At 38.8% G+C, this 21,940-nt stretch overlaps 1 protein-coding gene across 2 annotated transcripts in view; it reads left to right on the top strand.

Annotated features, from left to right (window-relative positions):
• Window positions 1-21,940, top strand: part of CHM (CHM Rab escort protein) — a 227,591-nt gene that overhangs the window by 147,470 nt on the left and 58,181 nt on the right. For both annotated transcript variants that reach the window (XM_007093297.3, XM_042974113.1), the window contains one exon: window positions 3,802-3,898. In XM_007093297.3, coding sequence (XP_007093359.2) covers window positions 3,802-3,898 — 97 coding nt within the window. The remainder of the gene's footprint in view (window positions 1-3,801; window positions 3,899-21,940) is intronic.

Genomic DNA, 21,940 nt, shown 5'->3' with positions numbered 1-21,940 from the left:
CCTTCACCCGAGAGTACTGCTATATTAAAAAGGGACCGTACAATGTCCAGGCCTGGCACTCTAGGAAGTACTTCTGTTGTATGTTGCATGTACTCTGCTGTTGGGTTCTGGCTGCCCAGTACCACTGATCAGTCCTCTGCAGAGCTCCTCCTTGCTTGCAATGATGGAGTGTTTGGACCTTTAACTAGGTGTGCTTTGATTTCTTTGTTGAAGTAACCCTGGAAAAAAAGGAGGTGGGGGGAGCCTGATGCTATAAAAAGAGAACAATGAAAGGGGAGGAAAGAAAACCAAATAGAGAATCAAAACCTATAAGGTTGATTCCAAAGAAAGAGAAAGGAAAAGAAAGAAGAAAAAAAGCAAAAGAAAAGAGAAAAGATGGAACCTGAGTAGAATTAAAAAGCCTGATCAAAAAATATATATATCTGTGTGTGTGTATGTATGTGTAGATAGATAGCTAGTGTATATATGTGTAGATAGATATGACAAAAAACAAATCAGAAACTATAAATCTGATTCGAAAAGAAAACAAAGAGAGGGAGGAAAGCAAGAAAGAAAAAAGAAAAAAATAAAAGGTTGTCTGTTGGTGCCTGAGGCTGGTGGCTGTGTTGGTCTGGAGGAGAGTCTGGCTACATTGAGTAAGTTAGTCTTGCTCTGGTAAATGAGCATTTGCTAGGCATGGAGGGGTAGGGTTTGTTCTAAGCGTGTACTGCCTCCACTGGTGACCGCTGTGCTACTCTCTTAAGTCCCACTGTGTTGGTGTTAGGAAAATTTCCGTCACCCCAATCTCTCCTCCCGACTGGGCTCTCACCCCCTGCTGTTCAGGCAGCCCTCATTGAATAGCAAGGGCAGTCAGCTTGCCCTGCACCATTATTCTCCTGTGGCTTCCCCTTGGCACTCTGATGGGATTCAAATCCTGAAGTCTGAATGGACCCCGAATGGTGCAAATCCAGATCCACTCCCCTCCTCCAGGGGTCCTACTGCTGAAAGGTCTTTGGCTGGCACCTGCAGAGTATTTTGTCCTTGGGGAGGCAATAAAACCTGTTTCCAAATAATCCAGGAAGGGTACTATTCTTTCCCAGTGCACCCTGGAGATCGCTACACCATGCTATGCACTCCAGGGCCAGCTACCCGCTCCCCAGGAGCGTGTGCCATTGCTCTACTCTCGAGAAAGTCATGCACTTGCAAAACCTCTGAGTTTCATCTCCTAAGGTTATGTACAAAAAAGAACTGACACTCTCCATACTTTTCATTCCCCCCTCCATAGTCTGTAGAGGTTTTCCTCTTGTGCTAACTCGATGCCATTATTTCACAACCACTCTTTCTTTCTCTCCCTTCTGTCTCTCCACAGAAAGGGTTCCCTCCCCAGTGGCTATGCTGGTTTATTTCCCTCATTTCATATCCACACACCTCACTCCTGCTAAGCTGTCCACCGTCCAACTGTGGAGATCCTTTTGCTGCTCCACAGATCAATTTCCTGGGTTTTCCAAGTGATCTGACCTCAAAACAGCCATGTTTAACGGACAAGGAAAATCCAGGTCCTCCTACTTCTCCATCATCTTCACCTTGCACTTTTATGTTACGGAGATGGCTTCCTTCCTTAAGCCTTCTGAACCAACCTTGGCTAGCTTCACACTTTTCTGTAACTTTCTCACTTCTCTCAGCCTTCATAGAATTAAAGAGAGTTAGGGCCTTGCTCTGAATTAGACTTTGGCTTAAGGATATGTGGTAGCCATTTTGATACAGACCACTGAAACTTTCTCCATATCAACAATCTATCTCTTTACCTTTCTTACATTCTTATGTTGAGTAACACCTTTTACTTCCTTCAAGAACTTTTCCTCTGCATTTGCAACTTGGCTGTTCAGTACAAGAGGCCTAGCTTTTGGTCTATCTTGGCTTTCAACATCCCTTTTTCACTTAGAAATAAGCTTAATTATTTCTAGCTTTTGATTTAAAGTATGAGATGTGCAACTATTTCTTTCACTAGAATACTTAGAGGCCATTATAGAGTTAATAATTTGCCTAATTTCAGTATTATTGTGTCTTAGGGAATAGGGAGGCTTGAGGAGAGGGTAGAGACTGGGGAACAGTGGCTGGTGAAGCAGTTGGAGTACACAAAGCATTTATCAATGAAATTTGCGGTTGTATATGTATGGGCTCAGTTCATGGAACCCCTAAACAATTACAGTAGTGACATCAAAGATCACTGATCATACATAACCATAAAAAATATAATAAAAAAGTTTGAAATATTGTGAGAATTACCAAAATGTGAATTAGAGATATTAAGTAAGCAAAATGCTGTTGGAAAAATGGTACCAGTAGATTTGCTCAATGTATGGTTGCCACAGACCTTCATATTTGTAAAAAAAAACAAAAAAACAAACAAAAAAAAAAAACCACTATTTGCAAAGTGTAATAAAGCAAAGCACAATAAAATGTGCTATGCCTGAATGTTGGTGCAGTTCCTACAATACCTTTCTGGCTTTAAACGTTTTTACTCATAATCATTTGATAATTATTATACATTAGATACATGTTTTACTGGTTCCTCTCTCTTTAAAGTACATTTTGTGTCATGGACATCCAGCAGCAAAAGGGCATTAAGAGGAATATGGAGAACACAGTTTTGGGGACATCTTAAGCCCAAAAATGTATTTCTAAGTAATGTGATAGTAGAATATCCATGGTTATCAAAAGAATATCTGTTTTGAGAACTTGTAGGCATTTCCTGTATTGGCTATCAATGTGACATCACGAGTCAAAATCTAAGCATAGTGCTCACAGGTAAAAGTGTAAATTGGGCTTCACATTTTGACAAGTGTTTTATATATGAGAGAATATAGTTTTCTCAGATTGAAGATTAAATTGAGAATTAATATTGAAACTTTTGGTTTTATAGAGAAACATTGACCTGATTGTCATTTTAATTATAAGGCCATGCAATATATTAGTAGTGCCTATAGCATATCAGCATACTGCATATCAATAAACATTAATTAATTAATATTTTAAATATTTATTTATTTATTTTGAGAGAGAGAGAGCCCTAGCAAGGGAAGGGCAGAGACAGAGGGAGAGAGAGAGTATCCTAAGCAGGCTCCCCTCTATCAGCACAGAGCCGGATGTAGTCAGTCAATCTCACCGTGACATCATGACCTGAGCCAAAATCAATAGTCAGGTGCTCAACCAACTGAGGTACCCCAATAAACATTATTTTAAAATAATTTTCCATTTTACTTTAAATTCTGGGTTTCTAGTTTTAGTACTGGAATCCTTAAAGACATTCATTTGGAAACATTTTGGTATATGTTTGGCTACACTGTTGACATATTACTTTGCTTATTTCAACATCTTTCAGATTTGTAACATTTTTAAATTTTAACACTCTATACCTACTGCTTTTAGCCATTATGAATAATCAAAATTAATATGATCTGTTTTCAAATACTAAAGTGCATATAATTCAGAAGTAATGAGTCATAATTTAATCCTTTGAAAATAATAAGTGAAGAATTTAACAAATATTAAAGATATTTGAAACATTTCTTGTCCATGAATTAATTATATGAATACAACATATGTGATATATAAGTATATAAATAATGCAGAAATTGGACATTCAGGCACATGTATATGTTACATGTTTCAAATTCTGTTCTAAAATCTTTACAAGCTAAATTTTTTCAAACATCATGGAGTTTGAAAAAAAGATAATTTGAGAGTTAACTAAACTCTAATGATAGAAGAATGAAAATGAGATCTACCCCTTATGTCTAATATTTTATTTCTACTTTTCAGATTTCCATTTTGACAGTGCCAGCAATGGAGACAGGAACTTTTGCTGTTCGGGTCATTGAGTTATGTTCCTCAACAATGACATGCATGAAAGGCACATGTGAGCACAGTAGAATCTGGTTGTCTTATGTGTTTGTTTTGGCAGTAAAGGGGGACAGCCATTGATAAAGTTCTCTGGGTTCTGTTTATAGTTTTGCAATATATATATATGTGTATAGGCAATGTATATATATGTATATGGGCAATATATATACATGTATACACATGTATATATAAATATGCATCCAAGTTAGTTAGCATATAGTGCAATAATGATTTCAGGAGTAGAATCCAGCGATTCATCCCCTACATATAACACCCAGCGCTTAACCCAACAAGTGTCTTCCCGATGCCCCTTACCCATCTAGACATCCCCCCCACCCACAACCCCTCCAGCAACCCTGTTTGTTCTCTATATTTAAGAGTCTCTTATGTTTTCCACCTCCCTGTTTTTATATTATTTTTGCTTCCCTTCCCCTATGTTCATCTGTTTTGTATCTTAAATCCCACACGAGTAAAGTCATATGATATTTGCATTTCTCTAATTTCACTTAGCATAATACCCTCCACTTCCATCCACATTGTTGGAAATGACAAGATTTCATTCATTTTGATTGCTGAGTAATGTTCCATTGTATATATGTACCACATCTTCTTTATCCTTTCATCTGTGGATGGACATTTGGGCTCTTTCCATACTTTGGCTATTGTCAATAGCCCTGCCATAAACATTGGGGTGCATGTGTCCCTTCGAAGCAGCACTCCTTTATCCTTTGGATAAAAACCTAGTGGTGCCATTGCGCGGTCGTAGGGTAATTGTATTTTTAACTTTTTGAGGAATCTCCATGCTGCTTTCCAGAGTGGCTGCACCAGTTTGCATTCCCACCAGTGCAAAAGAGTTCCCCTTTCTCCACATCCTCACCAACAATCTGTTCAATTGCCTGAGTTGTTAATTTTAGGTATTCTGACTGGTGTGTGGTGGTAACTCATTTTGGTTTTGATTTGTATTTCCCTCATGATGAGTGATGTTGAGCATTTTTTCATGTGTCTGTTAGCCATCTGGATGTCTTCTTTGGAAGTGTCTGTTCATGCCTTCTGTACGTTTATTAACTGGATTATTTGTTTTTTGGGTGTCGAGTTTGATAAGTTGTTTACAGATTTTGCATACTTACCTTTTATCTGATATGTCATTTGCAAATTATCTTCTTCCATTCCGTCGCAGTTGCCTTTTAGTTTTGCTGACTGTTTCCTTCATTGTGAAAAAGATTTTTATCTTGATGAGGTCCCAATAGTTCATTTTTGCTTTTGTTTCCCTTGCCTCCAGAAAAATGTCAAGTAAGAATTGCTGTAACTGAGGTCAAATAGATTTTTGCCTGCTTTCTCCTCTGGGATTTTGATGGCTTCCTGTCTTGCGTTTAGGCCTTTTATTCATTTTCAGTTTATTTTTTTTTTTTTTTTTTTTAATATATGAAATTTACTGTCAAATTGGTTTCCATACAACACCCAGTGCTCATCCCAAAAGGTGCCCTCCTCAATACCCACCACCCACCCTGCCCTCCCTCCCACCCCCCATCAACCCTCAGTTTGTTCTCAGTTTTTAACAGTCTCTTATGCTTTGGCTCTCTCCCACTCTAACCTCTTTTTTTTTTTTTTTCCCTCCCCCATGGGTTTCTGTTATGTTTCTCAGGATCCACATAAGAGTGAAACCATATGGCATCTGTCTTTCTCTGTATGGCTTATTTCACTTAGCATCACACTCTCCAGTTCCATCCATGTTGCTACAAAAGGCCATATTTCATTTTTTCTCATTGCCACGTAGTATTCCATTGTGTATATAAACCACAATTTCTTTATCCATTCATCAGTTGATGGACATTTAGGCTCTTTCCATAATTTGGCTATTGTTGAGAGTGCCGCTATAAACATTGGGGTACAGGTGCCCCTATGCATCAGTACTCCTGTATCCCTTGGATAAATTCCTAGCAGTGCTATTGCTGGGTCATAGGGTAGGTCTATTTTTAATTTTCTGAGGAACCTCCACACTGCTTTCCAGAGCGGCTGCACCAATTTGCATTCCCACCAACAGTGCAAGAGGGTTCCTGTTTCTCCACATCCTCTCCAGCATCTATAGTCTCCTGATTTCTTCATTTTGGCCACTCTGACTGGCGTGAGGTGGTATCTGAGTGTGGTTTTGATTTGTATTTCCCTGATAAGGAGCGACGTTGAACATCTTTTCATGTGCCTGTTGGCCATCCGGATGTCTTCTTTAGAGAAGTGTCTATTCATGTTTTCTGCCCATTTCTTCACTGGGTTATTTGTTTTTCTGGTGTGGAGTTTGATGAGCTCTTTATAGATTTTGGATACTAGCCCTTTGTCCGATGTGTCATTTGCAAATATCTTTTCCCATTCCGTTGGTTGCCTTTTAGTTTTGTTGGTTGTTTCCTTTGCTGTGCAGAAGCTTTTTATCTTCATAAGGTCCCAGTAATTCACTTTTGCTTTTAATTCCCTTGCCTTTGGGGATGTGCCGAGTAAGAGATTGCTACGGCTGAGGTCAGAGAGGTCTTTTCCTGCTTTCTCCTCTAAGGTTTTGATGGTTTCCTGTCTCACATTCAGGTCCTTTATCCATTTTGAGTTTATTTTTGTGAGTGGTGTGAGAAAGTGGTCTAGTTTCAACCTTCTGCATGTTGCTGTCCAGTTCTCCCAGCACCATTTGTTAAAGAGACTGTCTTTTTTCCATTGGATGTTCTTTCCTGCTTTGTCAAAGATGAGTTGGCCATACGTTTGTGGGTCTAGTTCTGGGGTTTCTATTCTATTCCATTGGTCTATGTGTCTGTTTTTATGCCAATACCATGCTGTCTTGATGATGACAGCTTTGTAGTAGAGGCTAAAGTCTGGGATTGTGATGCCTCCTGCTTTGGTCTTCTTCTTCAAAATTACTTTGGCTATTCGGGGCCTTTTGTGGTTCCATATGAATTTTAGGATTGCTTGTTCTAGTTTCGAGAAGAATGCTGGTGCAATTTTGATTGGGATTGCATTGAATGTGTAGATAGCTTTGGGTAGTATTGACATTTTGACAATATTTATTCTTCCAATCCATGAGCAGGGAATGTCTTTCCATTTCTTTATATCTTCTTCAATTACCTGAATAAGCTTTCTATAGTTTTCAGCATACAGATCTTTTACATCTTTGGTTAGATTTATTCCTAGGTATTTTATGCTTCTTGGTGCAATTGTGAATGGGATCAGTTTCTTCATTTGTCTTTCTGTTGCTTCATTGTTAGTGTATAAGAATGCAACTGATTTCTGCACATTGATTTTGTATCCTGCAACTTTACTGAATTCATGTATCAGTTCTAGCAGACTTTTGGTGGAGTCTATCGGATTTTCCATGTATAATATCATGTCATCTGCAAAAAGCGAAAGCTTGACTTCATCTTTGCCAATTTTGATGCCTTTGATTTCCTTTTGTTGTCTGATTGCTGATGCTAGAACTTCCAGCACTATATTAAACAACAGCGGTGACAGTGGGCATCCCTGTCGTGTTCCTGATCTCAGGGAAAAAGCTCTCAGTTTTTCCCCGTTGAGGATGATGTTAGCTGTGGGCTTTTCATAAATGGCCTTTATGATCTTTAAGTATGTTCCTTCTATCCCGACTTTCTCAAGGGTTTTTATTAAGAAAGGGTGCTGGATTTTGTCAAAGGCCTTTTCTGCATCGATTGACAGGATCATATGGTTCTTCTCTTTTTTTTTGTTAATGTGATGTATCACGTTGATCGATTTGCGAATGTTGAACCAGCCCTGCATCCCAGGAATGTATCCCACTTGATCATGGTGAATAATTCTTTTTATATGCTGTTGAATTCGATTTGCTAGTATCTTATTAAGAATTTTTGCATCCATATTCATCAGGGATATTGGCCTGTAGTTCTCTTTTTTTACTGGGTCTCTGTCTGGTTTAGGAATCAAAGTAATACTGGCTTCATAGAATGAGTCTGGAAGTTTTCCTTCCCTTTCTATTTCTTGGAATAGCTTGAGAAGGATAGGTATTATCTCTGCTTTAAATGTCTGGTAGAACTCCCCTGGGAAGCCATCTGGTCCTGGACTCTTATTTGTTGGGAGATTTTTGATAACCGATTCAATTTCTTCGCTGGTTATGGGTCTGTTCAAGCTTTCTATTTCCTCCTGATTGAGTTTTGGAAGAGTGTGGGTGTTTAGGAATTTGTCCATTTCTTCCAGGTTGTCCAATTTGCTGGCATATAATTTTTCATAGTATTCCCTGATAATTGTTTGTATCTCTGAGGGATTGGTTGTAATCATTCCATTTTCATTCATGATTTTATCTATTTGGGTCATCTCCCTTTTCTTTTTGAGAAGCCTGGCTAGAGGTTTGTCAATTTTGTTTATTTTTTCAAAAAACCAACTCTTGGTTTCGTTGATCTGCTCTACAGTTTTTTTAGATTCTATATTGTTTATTTCTGCTCTGATCTTTATTATTTCTCTTCTTCTGCTGGGTTTAGGCTGCCTTTGCTGTTCTGCTTCTATTTCCTTTAGGTGTGCTGTTAGATTTTGTATTTGGGATTTTTCTTGTTTCTTGAGATAGGCCTGGATTGCAATGTATTTTCCTCTCAGGACTGCCTTCGCTGCATCCCAAAGCGTTTGGATTGTTGTATTTTCATTTTCGTTTGTTTCCATATATTTTTTAATTTCTTCTCTAATTGCCTGGTTGACCCACTCATTCGTTAGTAGGGTGTTCTTTAACCTCCATGCTTTTGGAGGTTTTCCAGACTTTTTCCTGTGGTTGATTTCAAGCTTCATAGCATTGTGGTCTGAAAGTATGCATGGTATAATTTCAATTCTTGTAAACTTATGAAGGGCTGTTTTGTGACCCAGTATATGATCTATCTTGGAGAATGTTCCATGTGCACTCGAGAAGAAAGTATATTCTGTTGCTTTGGGGTGCAGAGTTCTAAATATATCTGTCAAGTCCATCTGATCCAATGTATCATTCAGGGCCCTTGTTTCTTTATTGACTGTGTGTCTAGATGATCTATCCATTTCTGTAAGTGGGGTGTTAAAGTCCCCTGCAATGACCACATTCTTATCAATAAGGTTGCTTATGTTTATGAGTAATTGTTTTATATATCTGGGGGCTCGGGTATTTGGCGCATAGACATTTATAATAGTTAGCTCTTCCTGGTGGATAGACCCTGTGATTATTATATAATGCCCTTCTTCATCTCTTGTTACAGCCTTTAATTGAAAGTCTAGTTTGTCTGATATAAGTATGGCTACTCCAGCTTTCTTTTGGCTTCCAGGAGCATGATAAATAGTTCTCCATCCCCTCACTCTCAATCTAAAGGTGTCCTCAGATCTAAAATGAGTCTCTTGTAGACAGCAAATAGATGGGTCTTGTTTTTTTATCCATTCTGATACCCTATGTCTTTTAGTTGGCGCATTTAATCCATTTACATTCAGTGTTATTATAGAAAGATATGGGTTTAGAGTCATTGTGATGTCTGTATGTTTTATGCTTGTAGTGATGTCTCTGGTACTTTGTCTCACAGGATCCCCCTTAGGATCTCTTGTAGGGCTGGTTTCGTGGTGACAAATTCCTTCAGTTTTTGTTTGTTTGGGAAGACCTTTATCTCTCCTTCTATTCTAAATGACAGACTTGCTGGATAAAGGATTCTCGGCTGCATATTTTTTGTGTTTAGCACACTGTAGATATCGTGCCAAGCCTTTCTGGCCTGCCAAGTTTCAAAGGAGAGATCAGTCACGAGTCTTATAGGTCTCCCTTTATATGTGAGGGCACGTTTATCCCTTGCTGCTTTCAGAATTCTCTCTTTATCCTTGTATTTTGCCAGTTTCACTATGATATGTCGTGCAGAAGATCGATTCAAGTTCCGTCTGAAGGGAGTTCTCTGTGCCTCTTGGATTTCAATGCCTTTTTCCTTCCCCAGTTCAGGGAAGTTCTCAGCTATAATTTGTTCAAGTACCCCTTCAGCACCTTTCCCTCTCTCTTCCTCCTCTGGGATACCAATTATGCGTAGATTATTTTTTTTTAGTGTATCGCTTAGTTCTCTAATTTTCCCCTCATACTCCTGGATTTTTTTATCTCTCTTTCTTTCAGCTTCCTCTTTCTCCATAACTTTATCTTCTAGTTCACCTATTCTCTCCTCTGCCTCTTCAAGCCGAGCCATCGTGGTTTCCATTTTGTTTTGCATTTCGTTTAAAGCGTTTTTCAACTCCTCGTGACTGTTCCTTAGTCCCTCGATCTTTGTGGCAAGAGATTCTCTGCTGTCCTGTATACTGTTTTCAAGCCCAGCGATTAATTTTATGACTATTATTCTAAATTCACTTTCTGTTATATTATTTAAATCCTTTTTGATCAGTTCATTAGCTGTTGTTATTTCCTGGAGATTCTTCTGAGGGGAATTCTTCCGTTTGGTCATTTTGGAGAGTCCCTGGCGTGGTGAGGACCTGCAGTGCACTTCCCCTGTGCTGTGGTGTATAACTGGAGTTAGTGGGCGGGGCCGCAGTCCGACCCGATGTCTGCCCCCAGCCCACTGCTGGGGCCACAGTCAGACTGGTGTGTGCCTTTTCTTCCCCTCTCCTAGGGGCGGGATTCACTGTGGGGTGGCGTGTCCCGTCTGGGCTACTTGCACACTGCCAGGCTTGTGTTGCTGGGGATCTGGCGTATTAGCTGGGGTGGGTAGGCAAGGTGCACGGGGGGTGGAGGGGCAGGCTTAGCTCGCTTCTCCTTAGGTGATCGACTTCAGGAGGAGCCCTGTGGCAGCGGGAGGGAGTCAGATCCGCTGCCGGAGGTTTGGCTCCGCAGAAGCACAGAGTTGGGTGTTTGCGCGGAGCGAGCAAGTTCCCTGGCAGGAACTGGTTCCCTTTGGGATTTTGGCTGGGGGATGGGCGGGGGAGATGGCGCTGGCGCCTTTGTTCCCCGCCAAGCTGAGCTCTGCCGTCCGGGGGCTCAGCAGCTCTCCCTCCCTTTGTCCTCCAGCCTTCCCGCTTTCCGCGCAGAGCTGTTAACTTATGACCTCCCAGACGCTAAGTCGCGCTTGCTGTCGGAACACAGTCCGTCCGGCCCCTCCGCTTTTGCCAGCCAGACTCGGGGGCTCTGCTTGGCCGGCGAGCCGCCCCTCCGCCCCGGCTCCCTCCCGCCAGTCCGTGGAGCGCGCACCGCCTCGCCGCCCTTCCTACCCTCTTCCGTGGGCCTCTCGTCTGCGCTTGACTCCGGAGACTCCCTTCTGCTAATCCTCTGGCGGTTTTCTGGGTTCTTTAGGCAGGTGTAGGTGGAATCTAAGTGATCGGCAGGACGCGCTGTGAGCCCCGCGTCCTCCTACGCCGCCATCTTCCGGAACCCTCCCCCATTTTCAGTTTATTTTTGTGTATGGTGTAAGAAAGTAGTTCAGGTTCATTCTTTTGCATGTTGCTGTCCAGTTTTCCCAGCACCACTTGCTGAAGAGACTGTCTTTATTCCATCGAATATTCTTTCCTGCTTTGTCAAAGATTAGTTGGCCATACATTTGTGGGTCCATTTCTGGGTTCTCTATTCTGTTCCATTGATCTGAGTGTCTGTTCTTGTGCCACTACCAACCATACTGTCCTGGTGATTACACCTTTGTAATACAGTTTGAAGTCTGGAATTGTGATTCCTCCTGCTTTGGTTTTCTTTTTCAGGATTGCTTTGGCTATGTGGGGTCTTTTCTGGTTCCATAAGATTTTCGGATTATTTATTCTAGCTCTGTGAAGAATGTTGGGGTTATTTTGATAGGGATTGCATTAAATATGTAGATTGCTTTGAGTAGTATCGACATTTTAACAATATTTGTTCTTCCTATCCAGGAGCATTGAATAATTTTCCATTTTTTTGTGTCTTCTTCATTTTCTTTCATAAGCTTTCTATATTTTTCATGGCATAGATTTTTCACCTCTTTGGTTAGATTTATTCCTCGGTATTTTGTGGTTTTTGGTGCAATTGTCAATGGGATAGATTCCTTGATTTCTCTTTCTATTGCTTCGTTATTGGTGTATAGAAATGCAACTGGTTTCTGTGCATTGATTTTATATTCTGTGACTTTGCTGAATTCATGAATCATTTCTAGCATTTTTTTGGTGGAATATTGTGGGTTTTGCATATAGAGTATCATATTATCTGCGAAGAGTGAAAGTTTGACTTCCTCATTGCCAATTTGGATGCCTTTTATTTCTTTGTGTTCTCTGATTACTGAGGTTAGGACTTCCAATACTATGTTGAGTAACACTGGCAAGAGTGGACATCCCTGTCATATTCCTGACCTTGGGGGAAAAGCTCTGCTTTACCCCATTGAGGATGATATTAGCAATGGGTCTCTCGTATGTGGCTTTTATGATCTTGAGTTATGGTCCTTCTATCCCTACTTGCTTGAGGGTTTTTATCAAGAAAGGATGCTGTATTTTGTCAAATGCTTTCTCTGCATCTATTGAAAGGATCATGTGGTTCTTGTCCTTCTTTTATTAATGTGATGTATCACATTGATTGATTTGCAGATACTGAACCAGCCTTTCATCCCATTATAAATCCCACTTGATTGTGGCAAATAATTCATTTAATGTATTGTTGGATCCGGTTGGCTGATATCTTGTTGAAAATTTTTGCATCCATGTTCATCAGGGAAATTGATCTCTAGTTCTCCTTTTTGAGTGGGGTCTTTCTCTGGTTTTGGAATCAAGGTAATGCTGGTGTCATAGAATGAGTTTGGATATTTTCCTTCCGTTTCTATTTTTTGGAACAACTTCAAAAACATAGGTGTTAACTCTTCTTTAAATGTTTTGTAGAATTCTCCTGGAAAGCTATCCAGCCGTGGGCTCTTGTTTTTTGGGAGATTTTTGATTACTAATTAAATTTCTGTTCAAATTATCTATTTCTTCTTGTTTCAGCTCTGGTAGTTTATGTTTGCAGGATTTTGTCCTTTTCTTCTAGATTGCCCAATTTATTGGCATATAATTGCTCATAATATTCTCTTATTATTGTTTGTATTTATGCAGTGTTTGTGATCTCTCATCTTTAATTCTTGATTTCATTTATTTGAGTCCTTTTTCTTTTTGATTAATCTGCCTAGGTGTTTATCAATTTTGTTAATTCTTTCAAAGAACCAGTTCTGGTTTCATTGAGCTGTTCTACTGGTTTTGTTTATTTATTTGTTTATTTGCTTTGGGTTTCAATAGCATTGATTTCTGCTCTAATCTGTATTTTCCTGTCTTTTGTTGGTTTGGGGTTTTATATGCTGTTCTTTTGCAGCTCTTTAAGGTTGTGGATTAGATTCTGTATCTGAGACCTTTCTTCCTTCTTTAGAAGGCCTGGATTCGTATATACTTTCCTCTTATGACCACCTTTGCTGCATCCCAGAGGTTTTGGGCTATGGTATTTTCATTTTCATTGGCTTCCATGTACTTTTTAATTTCCTCTTTAACTTACTGGTTTGCGCATTCATTCTTTGGTAAGATGTTCTTTAGTCTTTCAGTATTTGTTGTCTCTCAAAATTTTTTCTTGTGGTTGATTTTGAGTTTCATACCATTGTGGTTTGAAAATATGCATGGTATGATCTTGATGTTTTTGTACTTGTTGAGGGCTGGTTTCCCACTATGTGACCTATTCTGGAAAATGTTCCATGTGCACTCAAGAAGAATGTATATTCTGCTGCTTTAGGATGAAATGTTCTGAATATATCTGTTAAGTCCATCCAGTCCCATGTGTCATTAAAGCCATTGTTTCCTTGTAGATTTTCTGTTTAGATGATCTTGTAAACAGCATATAGATGGATCTTGTTTTCTTATCCATAATGTTACCCTATGTCTTTTGATTGAAGCATTTAGTCCATTGACATTTAGAGCGAGTACTGAAATATATGGACTTACTGCCATTGTGTTGCTTGTAGAGTTGGTGTTTCTGCTAGTGTTCTCTGGTCCTTTCTAGTCTTTGTGACTTTTTTTCTTTTTTGTTTTGGTTTTGCTTTTCTCCCCTCAGCGAGCCCCCCTTAAAATTTTTTGCAGGGCTGGTTTAGTGATTATGAACTCTAGTTTTTGTTTGGGAAACTTTTTATCTCTCCTTCCACTTTGAATGACAGTCTTGCTGGATAAAGAATTCTTGGTTGCATATTTTTCTGATTCAACATGTTAAATATATCCTGCCACTCCGTTCCAGCTTGCCACACTTTGTGTATACATGTTCTGCAAATCTATTCTCTCTTCCCTTATAGGTTAAGGACTTTCTTCCCTTGCTGCTTTCATAATTCTCTCCTTGTCTGTGTATTTTGTGAATTTGACTATGATTTCCCTTGTTAATGGTTGGTTTTTGTTGAATGTAATGGGAGTTCTCTGTGCTTCCTGGATTTTTTTTATCTGTGTCTTTCCGCAGGTTAGGAAAGTTTTCCAGTATGATTTGCTCATATACAGCTTCTACCCCTTTTACTCTCTATTCATCTTCTTGGACCCCTATGATTCTGATGTTATTCCTGTTTAATGAGTCACTGAGTTCTCTAATTCTTATATCATGCTCTTTTGCCTACCCCCCCTTTTTTCCTGCTTCATTATTCTCTATAAGTGTCTCTTCTATATTGTTGATTTGGTGCTCTGATTCATCCATCCTTCCTGTCGTGGCATCCATTCTAGATTGCATCTCATTTATTGCATTTTTACTTTTGTCCTGACCAGATTTTCTCTCTGCAGAAAGGGATTCAATGCATTTTTTTCAACCCTAGCCAGTATTCTTATCATTGAGATTCTAAATTCTGGCTCAGACATCTTGCTTATATCTATGTTGATTAAGTCCCTGGCTGTCATTTCTTCTTGTTCTTTCTTTTGAGGTGGATTCCTTCCTATCGTCATTTTGGAGGAAGAAAAGTATTAATAAAATACAAAAATAAATTTTGGGAGATTAAAAATGACACCAAAACGGGGCGCCTGGGTGGCGCAGTCGGTTAAGCGTCCGACTTCAGCCAGGTCACGATCTCGCGGTCCGTGAGTTCGAGCCCCGCGTCAGGCTCTGGGCTGATGGCTCAGAGCCTGGAGCCTGTTTCCGATTCTGTGTCTCCCTCTCTCTCTGCCCCTCCCCCGTTCATGCTCTGTCTCTCTCTGTCCCAAAAATAAATAAAAAACGTTGAAAAAAAAAATTAAAAAAAAAAAAATGACACCAAAACAAATTCAAATAAAGTAAACTAGATCCTAGGTGTGTTTTGGTCTAGCTATTGACCATATTTTTTTTTATTCACACAATGTTTGTTCACATACTTTATGTTCATACAATAAGTCATTCTATACCTTCCCCTTGCCTCTAATTAGTTTTGTATCTAAATCTTCATAGGCCCCATTTTTAAGTTCTCCAGTGAAAGAGTTTCTGTGACATTCCAGGTTGTTTTGTAATTTTACTTATGCTTATTACAAACATACTTTCAAAAAATTTTTTTTGACTACTACTGGTTTTCTTCTTTGATTTTCCTTAGAATTCTTAATCCAGTTTCTTATCTTCTACCATATGTAAATGATCAATTTAACGCTTTTATGAGTCTAAAGTTACATAGTACTTTAATTTCTTTTACTAATATGTATCAAAATTTTTGTCTCTAACACTGTTCAGATATCATGCCTTCTACCACATATTTTGTAAAGATGTTTCAGTAAGTAGAAACCAGCAAGGATACATTAGATGTCATTATGCCTAGATCTAAATTGTGTACTGTAGTGATTACAAAGAAGCACACAGTGGCATCCCTAATTTGAAATGTTCATAATCTTATTAGACACCTAATAGAGCAAGACACTATTAACTGTGTGCAGTGTACTCTAATAGACATTTCAGGATAGGTGTAGTTGAGTACAACATAGGTCTGACCTTAGGGTACTCACAATCTAGTGGGACAGATAAGACAAACACAAAAGTCTCTGTAAGAGGCAGAATATGAAAGTACCAAAAGAGTGCTACCAACAAACAGCAGACTGGAGAGATTCATAGGAGGGAAGAAACAGTATCTTAAAAATTTTGTAAACATATTAATTTTCTTCAAACTGTTACATGAATTATGAGAAGCAGAAGACTAATTTGGTTTGGCATAGTTAATGAAAACATGACAATGTCTTCAATTGTAGAACTACTACTTACTAAAAAATGTCAAATGTGGTTAAACAGAGAGAAGTGGGAGCTTGTTGCTAGTAGGCAGAGTGAAGAAAACTTTGCCCTTCTTGTTATAATCTTAAATTTCCATTTGAAGAGTAGCTTACTCATGGTTTTCCCCCTTTTATAGTGATTTGTGATATAAGTAAATCTTTACCATGACAGTTACCCTTATTATTTTTCCCTATTACTTTCACCAGTTTTTTGTCATGTCTTTTTTATCTTTATTAGTATCTTAAATATAAAACTACATTCATCTTTGATTTTCTGAATTACATTTATTTTATGTTTTGAATATCTTTTGTAAATTTATTTTTATAAATTATTTCTCTATGTGAAGTACTTTTGTATCTCCAGTCTAACAATATTCATTATTGACAGTTTAAAAAAGAAAAGTAAAATTACTATAATCCTATAGATGACAAACATTTGGTATGTGTTTACCTTGTTTTTTATATGCATATACATATATATGTTCCGTAAGTATCCAGTACTATTTTATATATTTTATAATCTACTTTTCAAAAAGACTTAATACAACAGAATTTTTTTGTATGTCTTTGAAAACATTTTCAGTGATTGTGGGTATCCCATCTTTAATATCATGCTATTGAGATTAAGTGAAAATTTTTACTTCATAGTCCTAGAAAAAAACAGCTGGCCTAATAAATATTTGTGAAATTACATTAATTTTTAAAAACTTTTGAGTGGAATTATTGGGTCAAAGTATATAGGCTTTTTTATTTTGAAGTTATAGACTCATAGGTATTTGCAAAGATATTACAGAGAAGTCCCATGTACCCTTCACTCAGTTTCTTCCAATAGTTATATTTTATCAAATTATAGTACAATATCAAAGCCAGGAAATTGACATTGTTATAATGTGTGTATGCAATTTTATCACCTGTGTAGATGCTTGTGACCATCCCACAATGATTCTTAACATTACCCTTTTGTAGCCATAGCTGTATCTCTCCCTACCCACACTGGGCACCTAATCCCTGGAAACCACTAATGTGTTTTCTATCTTAGTAATTTTGTCATTTTGATGGTGTCATTTAGAATGAATCATACAATAGGTTAATCTTTTGAGACTGATTTTTTTTTTTTACTCACTGTAATTTTAAGATTCATCTAAATTGTTGCATGTATCAATAGTACATTCCTGTTTATTACTTAGTAGTAGTCCATGGTAAGCTGTACTTCTTTCTGGCCTCCATGGTTTCTAATGAAAAATCTGCTATTATTTGAATGGTTTTTCCCATATAGATAATGTGGTTCTTTTTCCCCTCAGGCTGCTTTCAAGATTTTCTTCTTAGTCTTTAATTGTTGTAAGTTTTAATATAATGTGTCTTGGCATAGATTTCTTTGGAATTATTCTATTTGAGATTTGTGCAGCTTCCTGAATTTGCAGGTTTCTTTTGCCAAATTCAGGAAGTGTTCATCCTTTACTTCTCCAAATACTTTCCAGTCTTACCCTCTTTTTCCTCATGTAACATGACTATTAGATCTTTCACTATAGTTCCACATGTCTCTGAGGCTCTATTTCTTTATTCAAAAATATTTATTATACCTGTTAAGAGGAATTTATCATGCTAGGGACAGTGGATTATACAAAGGAATATAGCCAAAGTAGTAATAATAATAAGACGGTACAAAGAGCAAGAAGAGCCCAAAGTATGTGTGTTTCTGTTCATTTTTATGTAGGCTATTTTCTTTCATTTTGCATTGCATCATTTCAAGTTCACTAATTTTTTCCTTTGTCCATTCCATTCTGTTGAGCCATCCATTGACGGTTTTTTAATTTAATTTTTGTATTTTTCAGATTAAAAATTTACAGTTGGTTCTCCTTTAAATCTCCTATTTGCTGAGGCTTTCTATTTCTTTGCAGAGACTTTCTGTTGTTTCATTTGTTTCCAGCAGGTTTGTAATTGCTCACTAATGCATTTTTATGATGGCTGCATTGAATCTTGTTTAACTCCATCAGTTGTGTCATGTTGGCATCTGTCATTGATTGTCTTTTTGCAGTCAAGTTCAGGTTTTCCTGTTTTTTGGTATAATGAGTAGTTTTGGATTGATACCTGGGCATTTTTATTATTCTGTAATGGGACTTGGATCTTATTCCGTTTTAGTAGGAGCCCTCTGACACTGCTCTGGTGGATAAAGGGAGTTCCACCTTTTTACTGTCAGGGAAATGTAAGTCCCAGTTCCTCACTTGCCTTCTGCTGGAACCTGGAGGTTGGAGAATTTCCTCATTACTGCAGAGTGATTATATTGTAGGCTCTCCACTAGGCCTCTAACTGATTTCACCCTGGCTAGAAAGAATACAGGAGTACCTTGTTACTTATTGTTCCCCACATTGTCTTCATTGACACAATCAGGAGAGGGGTATGACCTCATTATTCAGGGAATGGTGGGAGACCACACTCTCCATTAGACTTCCACTGACACCACACCATTGGTGGTGTCAGTGGTGCCTCATTACTGCTGGGGAAGGGTTGAAATCCAGCATCCTGCTATGGTCTCTACTGACACTGAAGAGGATGAAGACTGTTGTTACTCTTGGTGAGAATGAAGATTTTGGCTCCTTACTTGGCCTTTTTTGATATCCTCCCCCAATGGGGCGGTTGAGACAACTTCATTACAAGCTGGTGTGGGGTGGAAGTCTAGACTCCTTATTCAGCCTTTAATGGTGAGTGCAGAGGGTTAAGGTGTGTGTGTGTGTGTGGTGGTTGAGTGGAGTAGAGTAATAGCTGTCTAAAAGTTTTCTCTTTTACTAGGTGGCTTCTTTATTGATCCTTGACTAGAGAGAACACTTTTACTGGGATTTTTTTTTTTTTTTTATCTGAACCCATTGATGTTTCTGGGTTGCTAGTTTCACTAGTAACCAGTCTGGGCTATATGAAGCAAGAAGAAACCCCAGGGAACTCTGCTATTTTGTTTCTTTCATCCAAAGGTCCCTAGCTAGCCTCCTTTCTTCTGTCTACCTCTCAGAGTCATCTTATGTTTGTTTTATGTATTATGTCCAAGATTTTTATCTATGCCGTAGGAGGAAGAGGAAAAAGTACCTTTTAATCAGTCGTTCTGGAAATAGAAGTCCTAGAGTGTCTAGAGTTTTAAGGCTTTTCATATATAGTGTCAAATTGTACCCCTCCCAGAGTTGTATCAATTTACATATTCATTGGTAGTTTATAAGCAAGCATGTCTGTTTCTCCAAACCCTCAAGAGTACTGGTTATTAGCAAAACTCCTTTGCCAAATTGAAACTTGGAAAATGATATTTTGTTTAAATTTGTTTTTAATAACTCATGAAGTTGAAGTTTTTGAACATTGGATATTTATACTTTTGTGAATCCCTTATTCTTTCCACTTATTATACTGCTTATTCTTTTCTTACCAACTTACAAGAGCAATATAAACATTACAGATATCAGCCCTTGATTTTAAGTGTTGCAAGCATATTTCTTGGTTCATTCGGTATTCTTTCAAAAGTGTGGGATAAGTAGAGGACATTATTTTAGGTCTTGTAAGTGAGACAGAAAGTGATGAAGAAAGCTTTCTGATCTCAGGAAGCTTTAAATTTACTGGGGAAGGGAAAATCAACAGCAATAACTTAAAAAAAATACAGCAGCAAAGCAATGTAACTTACGAATACAAGCAACAAGGGGCACCTGGATGGCTCAGTCAGTTGGGTGTCTGATTCTTGATTTTGGTTCAGGTCATGATCTCATGGTTCATGAGATCGAGCCCCATGTTAGGCTCTGTGCTGACAGTGTGGAGCCTGCTTGGGATTCTCTCTCTTCCTCTCTCTCTTCTCCTTCCATGCTCTCACCTCCCTTTCTTAAAATAAATAAATAAACATTAACAAAAAAAGAATACAAGCAACAAATGTTGAATGTAGGAAATATTGTGCTCTAAAATCTAAAGAATCTTTCAAGGAAAAGAAGGGGCATGATCTTGTCCTTAAAAATGATGTATAAGAAGAGGAGAGGAGGCCTGGAAGACGACAGAGTAGGAGGATCCTAAGCTTGCCTCATCCAATGAATACAACTAGATAACACTCACATCAGCATATATAACCCAGAGAACAATCTGAAGACTGGAAGAACAAACTAAAGGTAGAAAAGAGGCCATATTGAAGAAGGTAGGAAAAGCAAAGATACAGTGTGAGAATAAAACAGACTATGGCCATCCTAGGTGGGGACAGAGACTGTGGTGCAAAGAAGGGGGAGAAACAGAGTATCACACCAGGGGACCTGCACAGGGAAGACAAATAGCCATAACATTTGACTTCAGAAGCAAGAAGGGACTAATTTTGTGAGTTCTTACAACAAGTGGGATTTAAAGCTTTGACTTTTAAAAATCACTGTGCTCACTTCTGGGAGAGCCCAGAGAGCATTAGGAAGCAGAATCCTTGCTCTTAAGGAGAGAGCACAAAAAACACCCTGCAGAGATAAAGTATGGAAACAGCAGCTTGAAAAATGTCTGAGGCAGGGGCCTGAGGCAGGGGCACCTGGGTGGCTCAGTTGGTTAGGCATCTGACTTCGGTTCAGGTCATGATCTCACAGTTCATGAGTTCAAGCCCCACATTGGGCACTGTGCTGACAGCTTGGATCCTGGAGCCTGCTTCGGATTCTGTGTCTCCCTCTCTCTCTGCCCCTTCCATGCTTATGCTGTGTCTCTCAATAATAAATAAATGCTAAAAATAAATAAATTAATTAATAATAATAATAAATAAATAAATAAATAAATAAATAAATAAATAAAAATTTTAAAAAAAGAAAGAAAGAAAAATGTCTGAGGCAGATGGGAAGGAGAGAATTACTCATCTCAGAGCTTGGCCCAGAGAAGCAGGGATCACTGGGAGAGCATTCCAAGAACAAAGGACCTGGCAGGCACCATTTCCCTCCCCCACCCACAGCATAAACACACCACCACTACCAGAACCAGCACAGCAATGACACTTGCTACCTAACTTGCTTACACCAAGCCTCCCTCACCCCACCACCCAGATTTCAATGGATCTCCCCTTCCCAGTCAGACTTGCCTTCAGTCCGGGTCCTGCAGGACCCCTCTGCCAGAAGACCTGTGCAAACCCAGCACCTTGTCTTCTGACCCACACGTTTTGTGGGAACTCAGTTTCAGTGATGGCAACAGCAAGTCTCATTTTACAAGAAGACCACACACCTTTTGAAAATGCACCCCACCCACCTGGGACCAAACACCATACAACATGCAAAGAGAACCTCTGCAGACAACTGGACTGAAGGAAAGGGAGGCCAGGACTCAACAAGGGGATAGGCAACACACATAGGAGCCCCTCCCTGAAGTGCCAGGCACTGGGCAACAAGGAACATTGCACTGCAGAGCACTATAGAACCTCTTCTTCATAAGGCCGTTGCCTTCAAGAGCAAGAGACATAGCTGCCGTTACTAACACAGAGAAACAGACACAGACAAAATGAGACAGAAATATGTCCCAAATGAAAGAACGTGGCCAAACCATAGCAAGACACCTATGCAAAATGGATATAAGGAATATATCTGATTGAGAATTTAAAGTAATGATCATAAAGGTACTCACTGGACTTGAGGAAAAAGTGGAGGACATCAGTGAGACCCTTAACAGATGAAAAAGAACCAATCAGAGAAGAATCAACACAATAATTGAAGTTAAAAATATACTTCATGGGATACATAGCAGGCTAGAGGAAACAGAGGAAGGAATTAATGACCTGTAAGACAGAGTAAGGGAAAGGAATCGACCTGAATAAATGAGAGTAAAAAAAAAATTATGGAAATTGAGGTAACTCAGTGACTCCATCAAGCAAAATAACATTTACATTACAGGGATCCCAGAAGAAGGAGAGAGAGAAAAAGGAGCATAAAATGTGTTTGACAAAAGAATAGCTGAAAACTTCCATAATCTGAGGTAGGAAACAGAT

Source organism: Panthera tigris, chromosome X (assembly GCF_018350195.1).
Source record: "Panthera tigris isolate Pti1 chromosome X, P.tigris_Pti1_mat1.1, whole genome shotgun sequence".
NCBI classification, from domain to species: Eukaryota; Metazoa; Chordata; class Mammalia; order Carnivora; family Felidae; genus Panthera; species Panthera tigris.
This window is presented reverse-complemented; position numbering and strand designations above follow the sequence as displayed.